General features: G+C 40.0%; 4 protein-coding genes across 9 annotated transcripts; 1 reads left to right on the top strand and 3 right to left on the bottom strand.

Moving 5' to 3' along the window:
* Positions 1-896: 896 nt before the first annotated feature.
* Positions 897-2,390, bottom strand: LOC131132616 (dynein light chain 1, cytoplasmic-like). 2 transcript variants are annotated; one of them, XM_058078405.1, is made up of 3 exons: positions 2,222-2,390; positions 1,361-1,504; positions 897-1,272 (listed from the first exon to the last, which is right to left on the bottom strand). In XM_058078405.1, the coding sequence occupies exons 2-3, from the start codon at positions 1,490-1,492 to the stop codon at positions 1,135-1,137; spliced, it is 270 nt and encodes an 89-aa protein (XP_057934388.1). In that variant the 5' UTR covers positions 1,493-1,504; positions 2,222-2,390; the 3' UTR covers positions 897-1,134. The 2 variants fall into 2 exon arrangements, with proteins under 2 accessions (XP_057934388.1, XP_057934387.1); XM_058078404.1 differs by having other exon boundaries at positions 1,361-1,507; positions 2,222-2,388.
* A 1,339-nt stretch (positions 2,391-3,729) lies between these two features.
* On the bottom strand, positions 3,730-6,340 carry LOC131132615 (serine/arginine-rich splicing factor 1-like). Of its 4 annotated transcripts, XR_009130407.1 has the most exons (6): positions 5,838-6,340; positions 5,417-5,577; positions 5,168-5,340; positions 4,811-5,094; positions 4,474-4,569; positions 3,749-4,202 (listed from the first exon to the last, which is right to left on the bottom strand). XR_009130407.1 is itself a non-coding variant. In XM_058078402.1 (4 exons), the coding sequence occupies exons 1-4, from the start codon at positions 6,029-6,031 to the stop codon at positions 4,888-4,890; spliced, it is 735 nt and encodes a 244-aa protein (XP_057934385.1). In that variant the 5' UTR covers positions 6,032-6,339; the 3' UTR covers positions 3,730-4,887. The 4 variants fall into 4 exon arrangements, 1 of the variants encoding a protein (XP_057934385.1); XR_009130406.1 differs by having other exon boundaries at positions 3,737-4,569; XR_009130405.1 differs by having other exon boundaries at positions 3,742-4,202; positions 4,474-5,094; positions 5,838-6,339.
* A 2,444-nt stretch (positions 6,341-8,784) lies between these two features.
* Positions 8,785-11,370, bottom strand: emc6 (ER membrane protein complex subunit 6). Of its 2 annotated transcripts, none has more exons than XM_058078598.1 (2): positions 11,172-11,370; positions 8,785-9,438 (listed from the first exon to the last, which is right to left on the bottom strand). In XM_058078598.1, exons 1-2 carry the CDS (start codon positions 11,325-11,327, stop codon positions 9,073-9,075), a joined length of 522 nt encoding a protein of 173 aa, XP_057934581.1. In that variant the 5' UTR covers positions 11,328-11,370; the 3' UTR covers positions 8,785-9,072. The 2 variants fall into 2 exon arrangements, with proteins under 2 accessions (XP_057934581.1, XP_057934582.1); XM_058078599.1 differs by lacking the exon at positions 11,172-11,370 and adding an exon at positions 10,168-10,357.
* On the top strand, positions 10,476-17,134 carry shpk (sedoheptulokinase). The gene is made up of 7 exons (XM_058078597.1): positions 10,476-11,596; positions 11,680-11,821; positions 12,546-12,720; positions 12,789-12,941; positions 13,039-13,214; positions 13,524-13,724; positions 15,281-17,134. The coding sequence occupies exons 1-7, from the start codon at positions 11,459-11,461 to the stop codon at positions 15,706-15,708; spliced, it is 1,413 nt and encodes a 470-aa protein (XP_057934580.1). The 5' UTR covers positions 10,476-11,458; the 3' UTR covers positions 15,709-17,134.
* Positions 17,135-17,494: the final 360 nt, after the last annotated feature.

Below are 17,494 nucleotides of genomic sequence, written 5' to 3'. Positions count from 1 at the left end.
TGTAGTATGTAATATATTAATGTCATGAGTTTAAAAAAAAATGTAATTATAGCTTGAAGTTGTCATTTCACCTTAAAGCTGGACAGCAGGAATGGATAAAACAGCTATAATTTTAAGAAAATAAAAATAAAAATTACAGCGAAAAGGTATTCTCATTGAAAAAAAGTGCAATTTGACTAGAATAAACTCATGATATTGTAACAAAAATGTACAAAGATTATTTCTAAAAGAAAAAGCTGCAATATTTGGAAAATGTAAAAGAAAGAACAGTACAGAACAGGTGTGGGGGAGGGGAAAAAAGAACAAAAACTGAAGTTCATACTTTTTATGAGAAAGATGCCAAGATGCTGTTTTTTTCCTTGGAATATTAGAAATTTGGGGGAATATTGGAATATATTGGGGAAATTTCATTTTAGCAGAGTCGGAATATTAAGATCATGTAAAAAAAAAATTTTTAATAGCAGGGAGTTGCAAAAGAACCTTGGTTCGGGTAATAATCTGGTAGGCAAAAAAGTTGGCATTTTTGGGAAATTATCTTGGGGAAAAATTGTCATATGGGAATAAAGTCGAAATATTACAAAAATTTAAATTGACAAATATTTATGAAGTGGGATTATTTGGAAAATTAAAAAGGGAACGAGTGACATTGATATTAATAAGGCTTTTTTCAGCTATACGACAAAGCTAATATACAGTTTTTGCTTGGAATATACAGTATATCATTTCTTAGCATATCTTCATGTGTTGCATCCTTTCCCCACTTAAGATGTTGGACACGTCTGAAATAGATGATGAATGCAATTTCTTCAATCATTCAGTTGGTCCATTGAAATGATTGATACGAGTCTTATTAAATCCCAATCTGCAGTACCAGGAACATCTCACACAGCTTCACGTTTAAGCAAAACTGGTTTCACCATCACTTTTTTTTATTCTGGCAGATGAGTTGAATCTATAAAAAGTTGCTCGTTTTCAATTAAACACCCAAGTGAAATAAATGTGCAATGTCCACATGTCTGTCACTATAGACGCTGAAACACCTTCTCCGTGGTCCCCACCAGGAGGGCACTGCACGGGCGTATTCCAGGCTGATGAGGTGGTGCAATGTGCTTTGTGGGTACATGGCAGAGGAATTCAGCCCGACTTGAAGAGGAGGATTGCCACCTGGGCGAGGTAGAAGTATATGAAATGCTTGGTCTCGTGCGTCACGTAGCTGCCAAAGTTCCTGCCCACGATGCAGTGCCACGTGGGGTTGTGCTTCTTGTCAAACTCCTGCCAGAGAACGCATCATCATCATCATCATCATCACTCAGTCGATCAATCACATGCTGAACGTGAATGCTTAACGCACCACGCCTACCTTCTTGACGTAGGCGGCGATGTCCTTCTCGATGTTGTACTTTTCCAAGGCTTGCATGGCGCAGTCCACCGCGTCCTGCTGCATTTCGTCAGACATGTCCGCATTCTTGATCACCGCCTTCTTGTCACTCATGTTGGCTTTTGGCTGATAAAAAGAAGAAGATGATGACAACAACAGAAGTTTGATACTCAGCAGATGCAGCAATCACAGCATCAAGAAAACAAAACTTGCTGCACCGGTTTTATACCAGGTGTGTCCAAAGTGCATTGGCAGCATGTGAAACCTTGTAAAAATAATAATAATAATAATAATGTAACAAGAAAAAACAAGAAAAGTTGCAAGTCAAAATATTCAGGAAAACGTTGAAAATAATGTAGTATTAAGTTGAAATATTAAAAAAACTTTTTATAAAAAGTTTCTCTCCTTGGTCTCCTTGGTCATTTATGTCAGACCATATCCCATTTTCGTGTAATCGGATCATGGATAAATTGAGCCAGGATAGAAAAAACATCCCATCTTAATCCCTTACCCACATCAACAGTTTGTCGACACAAACGGGTTAAACTTGTGATTCGACTCCATGGTTCAGACAACAACAAAAGGTAAAATACGCAGTCAGGGTATATATTAATGATTAGCGTGTGAGAAAGTAAATCATCTTGATGGATTTGACTGCCCTCATTAGTAAAAAAAAAAATAATGTATCTATAATAATAGAATTGAAACTCAGTCCAAACCAATGTCGGCACACAATGAGCATAATTAAGCAATCAATGTGTTATCCAGGTAAAGGTGAGTTGGTGTGAGGCGGAATTAAGATTGTAGCAGGTTATATCATCAATTCGCTCACAAAAAACGTACCTTTCCGAAGCTCTAAAGCATAAACGTCACACCATCAGTGTCGGGAAAATTGATAAAGCACAATGTGATTTTTGCGCTTGCCACCGGCCTTCGCTTCCTGTCTGCTCGCTGATTGGCTGGCGTCTTGGGTCTTCGTCTGGGTGGTACCATTTTTCACTGGCTCACAGCCGGCCGCATCTTGTTTCCACCCATAATGCACCTCGTCACCACATCGATTCCCTTTCCTAACTCGAATTCTGACGTGAAATGCCTCGATTTCTCGATTCACTCGGCACGAACAGGATTTCTTTGTAAATTATTTAGCCAACGGAAGCACAAGTGGGTAAGTGGACGAGCTAACGAAGTCGAGTACACGTGAGTCGGAAGAGTAAAAAAAGATTCGAACGACTCGTCCATCACTCGTGCATCTCAACGTCCAACGTGATTGGCTAGAGGGAAGACATCGGTTCCATTTGAACAGTTTGCGACTAAAACATCCAATACATCGCTGGGGGAGGGGGGGGGGTACACCCTGGACTGGTGGCCAGCCAATCACAGGGCACATATAGACAAACAACCATTCACACTCGCATTCATACCGATGGACAATTTGGAGCGCGACTAAAACTGCAACTTGCAAAACGTCAAAACTAAGAAAGCCCCTCCCTCCCACCCTCTATACTAGACGCGCACATACACACACAATCACCTTTAAAGGATACAATAACCTTAATATTTGCTATGGAAATAAGCTATGTCAAGAAAAAAGTACATCTCATCTATGTGATATAAAAGCCTATTAGTATGAACTTTACTCTTTTAACTCCATTTGTTTTGTAAAATTTAGCAAACATTTTTTTCCTTGCTTACAACCTTTTTCTCATATTTGGACTTTATTCTCATAAAATTACAGCTGTTTTTATTTTCCAACCATTTCAACTTTATTCTTGTAATTTGGACTTTGTATAATATTGTATTGAACTTTTAGTGCAAGATAATTTTACAAAAAATACAACTTTGCTTTGTTTCTCATACTTGTTTTTTTTACTTCAGCATTTCAACTTTTTGCTACTAAAATTACATTACACTTGAAGCTTATTTTTAAATTTTTGGTGTTTTGTGCCACTGCCCCCGCACCCCAAAATAAACATGTACTGGGACATTCTTGGCTTACAGTGTCAAAAATATCTTGAGCTGGATGACATTGACGACCTGGGACAAATACAGTAAACGTAAACATATAAGATTTTCCTGTCTTGTAGTGAGAAAGCATTTACAGTAGTTGTCAGACAGGAATAAGGAGGTAAAGATGCCTGTAGGGGTGTTATTTCGTGTATACAGGGCTCTACTAATGGTAAAACACGTACTTAAATCAACACATTTGAGTATTAAATCTTATTTGACAGGAATTCACATAACTTTCCAATTAATCGTGATAAACAAGAAATGGCGAGAGTGAAACCACTGACAGACGCAATAAAAAACAGACATATGGCCTGTGTTTTAATTTTTATTAAAAGAGAATAAAGCTCTTATGACACTGGAGACTCTACGTAAGAGAAAAAAAAAGGTCTTTTTTTTTTTTTTTAGGAAAAAGCAGCTATAAGAAGATACAACCCTCCCTCCACCTCCCTCCCTTTACCGTCTGGCTCCGTCCTGCACCTCCCAGCCTTCCTGGTTCTCATCCAAGCGCTTCCTTTCCATATGAATTTATATTAAAAAAAAAAACAAAAACACAAGACTGCCACTAGTTATGCATGTGAGGATCCATAGAAAAAGTAACGCTAAATGTTTTTGTCAAGCCGAATTAGTTCAATTTCTACTACAAAGATTCCGGTTTATGAGCACAGGGCTAGACGTGGGAGTCTCTCCCGGTAAAAAGAAAAGAAGAAAAAAAAATTGTTCCAACGCTCCTGCTCCATGTATCCATCCTGATGCCTAAATCCTAATTCCTGATCCGGCTCCGGAATGGGTAGGGGGTGACAATGAGCCCAGTCCAAACCTTAAGAATACCAGCAGAACCAAAGAGAAGGAGGCAAGTTAGAATCACACCTTCGCATGAACTTAAAAACATCTACAATTTATGCAGCTAAAGAGGGTGTTCATTTAAACCTACAAACATCACCCTCTGGAAAAAGAGAGAGAGAGAGAAAAAAACTGAATGCAGAAACTTTGGGTCTCCGAAGAGAAAGGAGTATTGCGGTACGCCATTGTAAGTGTAAAACATTGAACAGCCTCACAACAGACATTTTGTAAAGGCACAACCATCATACCATTGCGTGCCACATTTGTTTCCTCCTCCTTCTCCTCCTGCTTATCCTAATATGAACTGTTTCCTCTCTTCCCATCCTATCCTGCTGCTCTGAACTCTACAGAGAGACACACAAGAAGGTCAGCAACATATGCTTTGGAGAAGTCAAAGTAAAGCATAGCGCAGGGACAGCGGGCAGCATCACAAGGCGCAGGAAAGAAAGAGATGGCTTGGGGCGAAAAAAAGAAGGAATGGTTACACAAAAAAAAGATACCCAGCACACAGTGGGGAGGGGAGGGGGGGGGGGGAACAGAGCATCAAAGGTGGAACACAGAAAAGGTAGCGTCAACAGGAAATACATGAGATCGTTTGTGGCCATGTGTCAGATTTCCTCAGAGGCGGAGCTTCTCCATGTGACGGGTGCCAGGCGGCGCATTTAGGTACGGGAACGAGAGCGGGAGCGGGAACGAGAGCGGGAACGGGAGCGAGTGCGGGAGCGCCGTGGGGAGTAGCGCGGCGAGGCCCGGCCGCGGCGAGGTGAGAAGCTGCGTGATCGGCTCTTGCTTCGGCTCCGGCTGCGGGAGCGGTCGTAGCTGGGGCTGCGGTGGCCATCCATCCTCACGCGGATGTACGCCGTCTCGCCCTGCGTCACACAAACGCAACACTGAGCTGTCTGTCGGACAGTCTCATCCCTCCACGTCTAGCTTTACACCTACCTCGTGGGAGCGGAACTTGCTGTTGTCCAACTTGTGGACAGCGTAGGTCATGTCCTCTTTGCGCACAAACTCAACAACGCCACTGCCGTCTCGGTTGACGTCGGCGTAACAGACATCGCCCGCCTCTCGCATGTGGTCCTTCAGGTCCTGCCAGCTTCCGCTAGGGGGGAGACCTAACAGGAAAAAGAAGACATCAGTTTGCGTCGGTGGGATTAGAACAACTAACCTGCAGAGGAACACGCAGCCCACCTGACACGATGACCCGGTACTCTGATCGCCGAGAGGGGGGTCCGTATCGTCCTCTTGGGGGACCTGCAGCGCCACCTCTGCCACTACGGGGGAACTCCACACGCAGTCGGTATCCATCGTAGTCATAACCATCCCGCCCGAAAACAGCATCATCTGCATCCCTGTGGAACACACCGTACACTTCTTTACATTCTGCTGTGCATACAGAACACACTTTTGCTACGTATTGCAAAATGTGGTATAGTGGGTCAAACTGCAACTTTTATTCGGCTATAATGCAAATGAAAAACACATCAAGAAGTTAGAAAACATGATTTTGTTATTAGCAGCACTGGGCTCATTTTGATCAGACTCGAACCGTTCTAAAAAAAATGCAAATTGCTTTAAATTTCGATGGAAATTTCAACCCCTTGGCGGTTACCTCGCGTCCTCGAACTGCACGAAGGCAAACGGCGGTCCTCCTCGTCGGTTTTTAAGATCAATGTCGCGAATGGACCCGTACTTGTAGAACAGGTCTTCGACGTCCTTGGAGCGGATATCGGGAGGGAGATTCCCCACGTAGATGCGACAGTCGTTGCTTCCCGCTGGTCCGCGAATAATGCCTCCTCCAGACATGTTAGCGCACAATGGGACTGCTAGCGTGGAAGTGGATGGCTAGCTAGCTAGCTGGCTGGCTAGCTAACGTGATCACTGGTCTCTTGGCGGACAAGCGTGGTTGTGGTATTGTCTTTTTAAAAGCTACTGCTCTGTCGTCTTTCCCAACAACGCCGTGGATATTTACCTACAAGCTGGTCGCAGTAGAAGTTAAATCATTCAACGAGTTAATGCAGAAAAAGACCAAACACACCACCGAGCGCTAATTCCCTCAAGGTGCTCGTCGCCACTTTCCGCCAACACCGACTTCTTCTTTGTGGAAGGATTTAAAGGTGGTCTGCAGTGATGCGGGACACTGCCGCCCACAGGAGGAAATATGAATTGCAACCCTCCATGTGAATGGTAGTCCAAAGGAATAAACATCAGGTCATCATCCAAAGCGGTACATTATAAAACAAATATTTTAAAAAAGGAAAAATCATAAAACATCAGCAGTAATTTTACAAGAATAACGTCCACATATTAAGAAAAGTCCTAATTTTATGAGAATAATAATGATATTTTGTAAAAAAATAAAAAATAAAAAAATAAAATAAAAATAATAATAATAATATTGTGAGGAAAAAATAACCCCAATTTCATACCATGGAGTTAAAATAGTTTTGAAAAACAAATTTAAATGAGTTTTTTAAGATGTAATATTATGAGAAACAAACAAAACACAAAACAGCATTTTTGGACACTCATCTAGGGGAAAAGTTGTGATATTGTGGGAGTAAAGTCCAAATATTATGTGAATAACGTCATGATTATATTATTACCAGAAGAAGAGATTTGAAATAGTTGGGGTAAAAAACACCTGCAAAAAACAGGTGCAATTTTACAATTTTTTATGAATTAAGTCAAAATATTCAAGAAAAAGATGGATTCCAACATGAAAAAAGGCCCCATTTTACAAGAATAAACTTGTAATAAACTTTATTTGGGGATCCAGTATTTACAAAACCAACCACTTGCTGCAACAGTTAGCACGCATAGGGCACACTGATTTCAGCAGTAGTGCCAAGCTGACAGACGACTGCCGGAATTTCTGCGACTGATACGGCTGGAGGGGGCCAGCAGAGGCGGGCAAACCTTCTTTTCATTCAAGCTTTTAGTTAATAATGTGACAAGAATAAAAATAAACGCATTGTGAAATACCAAAGTTGTGGATACCAGCATTGTCTTCATGTTCTGGTAAAACAAGCATTTGGCTTTATTTGGCTTGAAATAAGCTATTAAAATAAATGTTCTGAAAATTGTAAAAGTACAAGAGAAAACCTTTGTGACCCTTAATAGTACATTTAAACTGCATCTATGTGATCGGTATTGGTATCGGCTTTCTTTGTAGCACTTTGAAATTTCTGTAATGTAAAGTGCAATATAAATAAAATATATTATTATTATTATTACTAACCACTCAACAGCCGTGTAGCCCATCCCTAATAATAACAACAAAAAATGTAGTCGTCTACTTCGTGTGTCTATTGATATTGACATGTGTTGTAGTGTTGTTAACTTCATTATTATGGTGAAGCGACATAACGACTGTCTTGTTACCCAGCATGTACAGTGCACAGTGACCTCCGGTTCAGTGCAAAGTAAGCTTCAAAATTAAACCATGGTAGTACGAGCATGGATTCTACCACAGCTACTAACAAAATTCACTTGTTTCAGTCATTTCACATGTGCCAAAGTTCATTGTCATTTTAGTCAAGACATACAACCAAATTAGCACAGCAGCTTTTTTTAATTAAAGTATAACATACAACATGAAAAGACAAGAATCTATATAAAAACACGCACACTGTGCAAGCTTCGTCTCCTCAACCAGCTGAAGGTAATTCATCGCTAGTCAACTATCACTATCAACTTTAGCATGAGAAAATTAAGCTTTATTATATATATATATATATGTATATACATATATATATACATATATATATAAGTTATATATATTAAGTTTCATTAATTCATTTAATACCAAAGACGCAGTTATACGTTTTTATAAACCCAAGCGCCCAATCCCAACAACATATGTATAGTTTTTTTTAGCGTGAGCGGAAAATAGATGTGATGATGCAACTCTCCACTAATGCATGTGACTACAGAGCAAAGTTAAGCCATAAAAACGGGCACAAGGTGGCAGAAGTGCTCTTGGTAAGAGCTCAGTAGGGAAAAAAAACATGACAGGAAGGAGGAAGTCAGAGCGTGTTGTAAGGAACTATTAAGGCCTGCACACGCATGTACACACAAACATACACACAGTTCACTTCCAAATGTTGAAAGTGGAAATAGTTCATAGTGTTATATCTGTAAATAAATTATTATAATGTAAGACCAGCTATGGATGTTTTAGACATCAGCTGTCACAAAAGTAAAAAATATTTGTGTCAAAGTTATACTTGAAATGGAGCTGGGTCTCTCCCTTTTGTAATCGGGAACTGATATTTTCCTGAAACTTACCTATGTTCTAGTGCTGATTACTAAAGAACAGAAAAAGGTAGAAACAAATGTTTTTTCTGATGAAAGACGGGAATCTAATCTGTCTTTTGCTATGTTCCGTGTTACAGTATATAGCCATAGAACATATTCTGTGTGCCATTGAAAGACCACCCAAGGTGTGCACGTCAACAGTAAAGTGAAAAAAAACACTTAACTGTATTTTTAAATGATCATCTTCACAATGATAAGTAAAGCAGAAAGATGTAAAATGTAAAGATGACTTACAGAAACAAGTTGTACAGAGGTATTTATTCCAATTAGTAATCACATTTCTTTGTATAGTTAAGAGTATGAGTATTGTACATAATGTGCTCCAGTCTATGTTAAATAATCAATGGGCATGGTCATAAATGAAGAGGCCTGTGTGAAACCAAAGCCACAGTGTGGAGTAGTAAGTGTGGAATTATGAACGCGTTCCTCGTATACATCAGCAGGTCATAATAGAATTAAATTAGAACTATGTTTGGCTCATCTACAGATCAAATAATGATGAATGAGTTAAGTGGGGTTAGATGGATCTAGTACACGTGCACCATTCCATAAAGGAAAGTCCAGAAGAGGACGTAGGTGAAAAGGCCTCCAACCAAGCCCCCGGTGAAGAGCAGCCGCCTGGATTTAAAGCATTTGTTCCATCGTCGCCCGGCCTTGAGGATGAGCAGCAAAGACAGGAGGAAGGAGGACAGCAGATAAAAAATGAAGCCATACAGTCCCGTCAAACCCAGGATGCCGGCTGTAGCTCCGGAGAGCGCTGACACGGACGTGCGGCAATAGTCCAGCACCGCAGCGTTGCCCCTCATGGCCACTTCGCTGATAAACTGTGGTCCTTCTCGTTTGGCTACAACTGCTGCCATCTTGGCTCCGGGGTTGTCGGTCACAGGAAGATGCTGCAGAGATTGCAAGGTGGTGACAACCCAAAACTGGAAGGGACAGCCCATATATACAATATAAAAGATCTAGGTCTATATATTAGGGCTGCCAATCAATAAATTACATTACTATAATGTACTAATGTTGTGTTGATGTGTCGAAAATCTTTCCCAGTGACTAGCTAGTGCGCTGCATGGTCACACTGACAAGTCCCCAAATAGCTGTCCTCGGCTGTGCCTGCCGCAAACTAGCACTGGTAGTTTCTATTTTTTGTATTTTTAAAATGTGCGGCAGGCCACAAATGGCACCTGATCTTCAATTTGGACACACTTGCTTTACCAGGAACAATAATTACACAAAATCTTTCCCCTAATCGATTTCACTACCCATTCAAATATTTTGCATAAAGTACTCACACTTATAACAAGTAATGTGTAAGTACAAAAAAACAAAAGTCAGCAGATAATTAAAAGTAAAATATGATCTAATGGAAATGCTAAGCTGTATCGTAAAGGATCATCACTTGGCGTTGTTAGCTAGGAAAAAATAATGGGACTAAGATTACTTCACATATTTATGCTGCAGACAACAAATTTAAACATCAAGGATGTTATGATAACCGAGCACCATTTTGTATACCTATTTGTACCTTATTCGAACAAACGTTCATTGCATCGCTAGTATAACCATGCTAACACTGCTCTGCCGTGAAGGGCTGCTATTGCTAAGCGACGTGAGATTCTTACCGGAGGTAAACGAAGGGCCTTCTGTGCTCCTCTAACAGCGCAATTACAAACGCATCATCGGTAAAAAACTGCCTTGTCGACTTGAAAATGGAACAGCTTGAATGGCGAGGAAACCCACATGTATTTTATTGTGGACAACACTCGTAGCCAGACAACGTCCATACTATTCGCAAGGACTTGTGGGTAAGAGCAGCAGAGTCATCAAAAAAGGAGGATGTTGATGTTGCATTCCATTCGCAACGAAAAGTAGGATATTTGGCTTATTCACATATTGAAAAGTGTAAGCATTTTTATATAGATATTTTAAAGGAAGAAATCAATATAATATTTGTCAACTGCCAGAAAAGCGTATATAAATGATCCACCTCTTGTATAATACTGTGCTGACGAATTATATTTTTGCGCACTGTTGTATTTCACTTGAATGCAGCACGAGAACGCGGAAATGTGCCAAGTGGAGCGCCGGTAACATTGTTCAATTTGTTACATTTATCGTCCAATCGACTTCGCGATCACGAATGATTATTCACTCCTGTCACGTAACAAGTCTACAAGTGGGAGGCATATTATTGTTGTTATGATATATAATAGATGTAGTAAGACAGCAATGGAGTACCGAATAGTTCCAGAGGGTGACAGTAATGTACAAGCACATTTCGGTGGCCACGCAGAGTTGTTAAAGAATATTTTAAATGCATAGCGTTACGTAATGGTTACGCAACTATGTACTAGTAATGTAAGTGCGTCATAATATGTAGAATACCTAAAATATTTATTTAATTGCTATTGTAAACGAGGCCACTGTAACAGTAGGAATAGTTTTTGTTGTTTGTGTTTCACACGGGCATATTGAGGTGACGGACGGAAATTCAGCGTTAGGCTGTGGATGTGTACCCATAATGTGTACACAGTGGGGAAAAAAGACAAAGTGAGAAAGAATAATGCTTTATCGCCCAGTTTGTAGAGTCAGGAGACAGAACAAACTGACACAGCTACGTACTTACAATTTTACTTATGCCGACTGGGAGCGGTCCGTTAGTGCGTTCCAATTCGAAGTATGGCACAATGCAATGAGCCGCCAGTACCCGGATGTTGTACTCGCCACACTGGCAAGGTAGCAATTCACAGTTCAAAATAAACAAAGTGCACATAGTGTACATGTTGATGTGTACTGAAGTGCGCCAGGTGAAACACAGTCTACAGTAGGTGGCGTAAAGTCACAGTTGCAACCCCCCAGTAAACCAAAGAAGAAGCAAGCGTTCCGAAACAGACGCGTCCCTCCCAAGTAGTCATGTCTTCTTACATTCTGGGGTTGGATCTGGGCACCACCTCGGTTAAAGCGGTTTTATTAGAACGGAAGTCCAGGGCTGTTATTGCAAGTCAGAGTTTACCATCTGCTTCTGATGTAGCCGATTGTAGTGGACTACAAGTAAGAGCACTGAAACACTTCCCTAAAACACGTCACGTCAACACCCGCTTCTTGTCTGGTAACCTGATGTCCTCCATGCACAGGCCAAGGAGCAAGACACGATCCGGATTATTGACTGTCTGAACCGGTGCATCGGGCTGCTGCCAAGGGACAAGCTGCAGCATGTGGACAGGATTGGGGTATCGGGACAGATGCACGGTGTTTTATTTTGGAAAGCCAAGAGTGGTAAGGACTCCATTACATTATGTCTTTTATTTTTGAGGGTCATTTTAGTCATTTCTCATGATGAAATGAAGCTATAAAACAGATTAAGCTAGGCTATACTTTGAGCCGGTTTGTGTACATTATAAAAAATATTACTGTAAGGATTATTCCTTCTGGTCCTTGCAGTTAATTGTACTTTGACATGGACAACAGTTAAAGATTAACTCCATCACAGACTTTGGTCAAGTTGCTCCACCAGTGATGCCCAAACTGTGGCATGAGGATCATTTGTGGCCTGTGGATGTTTCTTTTTATTTGCCCACGGAATGTTAAAAAAAATGTAACAAGAAAACAAAACAAAGCAAAATAAAAAAAATGCACAAATAAAATCAAAACATTCAGAGAAAAAATAAATAATAATTTAATTTAATTATTTATTATGTAATGTATTATAATAATTAATAAATGTGTGATATTATAAGGCGTATTAACACAATTTTAGTAGTGTAAAGTTGAAATATTAAAGAAAAAAGAGAGAAAAAGTATTTTTTTCGCTGTAACATTATGACAAACAAACAAAATAAATGTAAATTTTGTGGGAAAAATTGACAATAAAGGCAATATTTGATGAGAACAAAGTGATAATTACAGGAAGAAAAGTACAAGAAGAAAGCTGAAAGGTGCGTTAAGAAGCAGCGTTGTGATGATGACAAACACCCAGTGTAAACCTTTTGTGGCTTCGCAGGTTGCAATTGGTCCAGCGGCAACTTCTTTACAGCCCATGACACCAGCCGGCTGATCACCTGGCAAGATGGCCGCTGCAGCAACAAATTCCTGTCTTCCCTCCCGAAACCGGACTCGCATCTCAGCGTAGCCACAGGATTTGGCTGTGCAACCATCTTCTGGTATATGAAGCACAGGTGAGCAGAACACACAAGTAATCGGCATTGTTTTTGTTTTCCTTTGGATTAGAAACGTCTTTCTGCAGGCCCGAGTTCCTGAAAGACTTCACAGTTGCGGGTACCATCCATGACTATGTGGTGTCCATGCTGTGCGGCTTGGAGACATGTCTGATGACGCCTCAGAATGCAGCCAGCTGGGGTTTCTACAACACGTCTACCTGCCTGTGGAACGTTGATATGTACGTACCTGTAGTATTAATACTTTGAGTACTAAATGCATGCTATTGCTGTGAGCTTGTTACACATATCAGCTGTCTGTGTCTGTGCATGTTCTAGTCTGAAAGCCGCCGGCTTCCCTTTGCACCTTCTACCTCAGTGTGTCCCCTCCGGTGAGCTGGCGGGCCAAACGTGCTCCGACTGGCACGGCATCCCTGCTGGTACGCCAGTAGGTGCCGCCCTCGGAGACTTCCAGTGCGCCGTCTACTCCTGCCTGAGTGCACAGACAGACGCAGGTGAACCAGGAAGTGCTCTCTCTCTCAGGCAGGGATTCATAGAAATACAGCAGGACTGCAATCTATGTGTGGCTGGTTAGGTGTCTCATGTAATGACGGCGTAATTGGTCGTAACGCAAAACATGAACAGCACAACAAATATGTTTTTGGGTAGTGTTTCTAGATGGCCGAAGGAGCGATAAAAAATCAGGCAAAGGCTGCCAATGGCCCCCAGGCCACATTTTGGACACCACTGTGTCACCCTAACACTCCATGTCCAGTTTTGTTTGAACGTCTGACACTCCTGCACGTTTCTCTCTCCCCTCCCAGTTCTCAACATCAGCACCTCCGCCCAGCTGACCTTCGCCATGCCAGCTGACTTCAGACCTCCCGACTCTCCTCAGCCGGACTCCTCCACCACCTTCTTCCCGTACTTTGGCTCCTCCTACTTGGCGGTGGCGGCGTCACTCAACGGAGGCAATGTGCTGGCTGCTTTTGTGGACACGCTCGCTGGTTGGATGAAAGAGTTTGGTATGTGCTTTTATTCACCGTGTATCAACAAATGGGGGGGGGGGGGGGGGGGGCATCGGGTGCAGACTTGCCAAATTCCAGGTGTGCTCCAAGTTGGAAGCTCTCGGTGGGAAGGAACAAGAATATTTCATCAATTTATTGTCGTCATGTTGTGGGAGGTTTGTCTGTTAGAAGGGCCACGTATTAATCATTTCCAGAATAAATTATTACTAAATTGTAATACTAAATATTATTCAATTGTAAATTTACCACTTTTTTCTCATGAATTAAAAACTTTATTCTCATAAATTTATGATCTTATGCCCATAAATGTATGACTTTATTCGTTTGAATATACAACTTTATTCTTGTTAATTCACAGCTGTTATTGTCATAAATTAAACTAATCTGAAATTTATTCTTGTAAATTTAAGACTTTATTTTTAGTAAATTTACAGCTTTTATTCTCATAAATTTATGATTTTATCATAAATGTAGCACTTTATTCTCATACATTTTTTGACTTTATTTTTGTAAATCTATAACTTTATTGTAGTAAATTTACAACTTTATTCATGTTAATTCACAGCTTTTATTGTCATACATTTATGACTTTATTCTCATAAATGTACAACTTTATTCTTGTAAATTTACAACTTTATTCTCATTAATTCACAGCTTTTATTCTCATAAATTGGCGGTTTTATTCTCATGAATTTATTACTTTGTTTTTGTAAATGTATAACTTTGTTCTAGTAAATTTACAATTTTATTCTTGTTAATTCACATCTTTTATTCTCATAAATTTATGACTTTATTCTCATAAATATATGACTTTATTCTCATAAATTTATGGTAATAAAGTTGTAAATGTATGAGAATTTATAAACACCATTCTCATAAATTTACAACATTATTACCAAGAATTTATGACTTTATTCTATTTACAACTTTATTACCATACATTTATGAGAATAAAGTAATAAATGTATGAGAATTTATAAACATGATTCTCATAAATTTACAACATTACCAAAAATTTATGACTTTATTCTCATAAATGTATGACTTTGTTGTAGTAAATTTACAACTTTATTCTTGTTAATTCACAGCTTCTATTGTCATAAATGTACAACTTTATCCTAGTAAATTTATGACTTCATTCTCAGAAATACGTATATGTAAATAATATGTAATAAATTTACAACTTTATTCTTATTAAGGTTATGGCCTTTTTGTCTAAAAATTGCAACTTTTTTCTTCATAAATTGATTTATTTATTTTTTTCCCATCTAAATGTACACGTTTTTGTGAATTATGACATTTTAATCATAAATAATCATAAATACTTTATTATTGTAATTTTCTGACTTTGTTTCTGGTAAATATACAATGTTTTTTCTCCTAGATGAACTACTTAGTTCTTGTAAATGTCTGACCATTATGGGAAATGTAAGAGTATTCTTGAAAATGTCCAACTTTACTGGTAAAGTTTGCTGGTTTGCTGGTACTTTACTGGTAAATGTAATGATGTGATGATCAGATGATGTGGTAAAAGCCATGATGTCATGTGACAGGTGTGGAGGTGAGCGAGGAGTCGCTATACGAGAAGATGATTGGGTGCGCCCTGAAGCAAGAAAGCAGCGATCTCCGAGTGAGTCCAACCATCCTGGGAGAGAGACACGACCCTTTCAGTCTGGGTCAGGTGACCAACATCTCTGCCTCCAACCTCTCCCTGGGTCATGTGACCCGGGCGCTGTGCCGCGGCGTGGTAGACAACCTCACCTCCATGATGCCCGCCGAGCGTCTGCGGCGGGCGGGGGTGAGCAGGATTGTGGGCAGCGGGAGCGCCCTGGCGCGGAACCAGGTGCTCAGACAGGAAGTGGAAAAAGCCTTCATGCAGTCGGTGATCTACGGACAAAATGCCGACTCCGCCGTCGGCGTGGCGTTGGTCTTCTGTGACCGACTCGGATCTGCTGAGGCTTCCTGTCCTGGGCTGAAATGACTTTTGGATGAAAGGATGCCAATTTGATATTTAGTAAAGATAAGCCAAGACGGCTGTGGAAGGATAGAAGGATATATGTCAGGAAATCTCACTTGTTTAAAAAAAAAAAAAAGCTTCGTCTTGGCTCTTTTTTCTCCAATTTAATTGTCAAATTTCTGGATTTCACTTCTCCACAACCATTTTACACAACTTTATTGTCTTTCTTTGTTGTTTTATCTCATTTTAAAGAGTTGATGAATGAGGAAAAGGAGAGAGAAGGAAGAGTAGAAGAGGTGTCTGCCGTGGACCAGGAAGTAGCAAAGATTGGTAAACAGGAAGTGAGAAGAGCATTGAAAAGGATGGAAAGGCCCTTGGTCCTGATGGTCTACCTGTGGAGGTATGGAAGTGTCTAGGAGAGGCAGCAGTACGATTCCTGACTGGATTGTTTAATAAGATCTTAGGTGGTGAGAAGATGCCTCAGGAATGGAGGAGAAGTGTGTTGGTGGCCATTTTTAAGAACAAGGGTGATGTGCAGAGCTGTGGCAACTCCAGATGTATAAAGCTAATGAGCCATACCATGAAGTTATGGGAAAGACTAGCTGAAGAGGAATGAAGATTAGCCACAACAAGACGGAGTATATGTGTGGGAATGAGAGGGACCCAAGTGGAAGAGTGAGGTTCCAGGGAGAAGAGATACAGAAGGTGGAGAATTTGAAGTACTTGGGGCCAAGGAGAGAAAAAGAAGAGTGTGCAGGCAGGATGGAACAGGTGGAGGAAAGTGTCAGGCGTGATGTGATAGAAGAGTTTCAGCTAAAATGAAAGGAAAGGTATACAAAACTGGTAAGACCAGCCATGTTGTTTGGTCTAGAGACAGGAAGCAGAACTGGAGGTAGCAGAGATGAGGATGCTGAGCTTCTCATTGGGAGTGACCAGGATGGATAGGATCAGGAAGGATTACATCAGAGGGACATTACATGTCATCGGCCAGACTGAGATGGTTGGGACATGTCCAGAGGAGAGATAGTGAATATATTGGTAGAAGGATGCTGCCAGGTAGGAGGCGTAGAGAGAGAGAGATGCAGAAGAAGGGTTGGATGGAGGAGATTGGTTTCCTGTGGCGACTCCTTGAAGGGAAAAGTCCAAAGAGAAAAAAAAGGACAAAAAATAAAAGATGTATATGTCTGATGCTATCATCCTCCTATAGCTGGTCTCAAATCCTTTTCAGACAAGAAGTGGCATGTTGTCACACAAATGAAGTGAAACTGAACAAATGGGAAGTCCTTAAAAAAGAACAAGGTTGTAACTATGGAAACAGAAAACACATGTTAAATTATTTATACTCTTTCTTGACTCAGGCATAGTATTAAGGCCACAGGGAAAAACAAAAAAAATCCTAAATAAAATGTATAAGGAAAATCAGGAAATAAATGCAATCATACATTTATGAGAAGAGGAAAAAGTCATAAATATATGAGACATTTTAATTAGTATGAGAACTAAGTTGTAAATTTATGAAAAAATTGTAAAATGACAAGAAAAAACTCATAGCGTTACAAGAATAAAGTTGCAATACAAAAATAAAGTCATACATTTACAAGGAAAAATATTTACATTCAAGAGGAAAATGTTGTAAATATAATATATATTTTTTAAACATGAGAACAAAGTGGTAAATTTGCAAAAAATAGTTGTAAAATTACAAGAATAAAATCAGCAATTTACAAGAAAAAAAAGTTTTACATTTCAGAGAAAACATTCATAAATATATTATTTTTTAATATGACAACAAAGTCATACATGTACCAAA

This window comes from Doryrhamphus excisus, chromosome 7 (assembly GCF_030265055.1).
Source record: "Doryrhamphus excisus isolate RoL2022-K1 chromosome 7, RoL_Dexc_1.0, whole genome shotgun sequence".
NCBI lineage: Eukaryota > Metazoa > Chordata > Actinopteri > Syngnathiformes > Syngnathidae > Doryrhamphus > Doryrhamphus excisus.
This window is presented reverse-complemented; position numbering and strand designations above follow the sequence as displayed.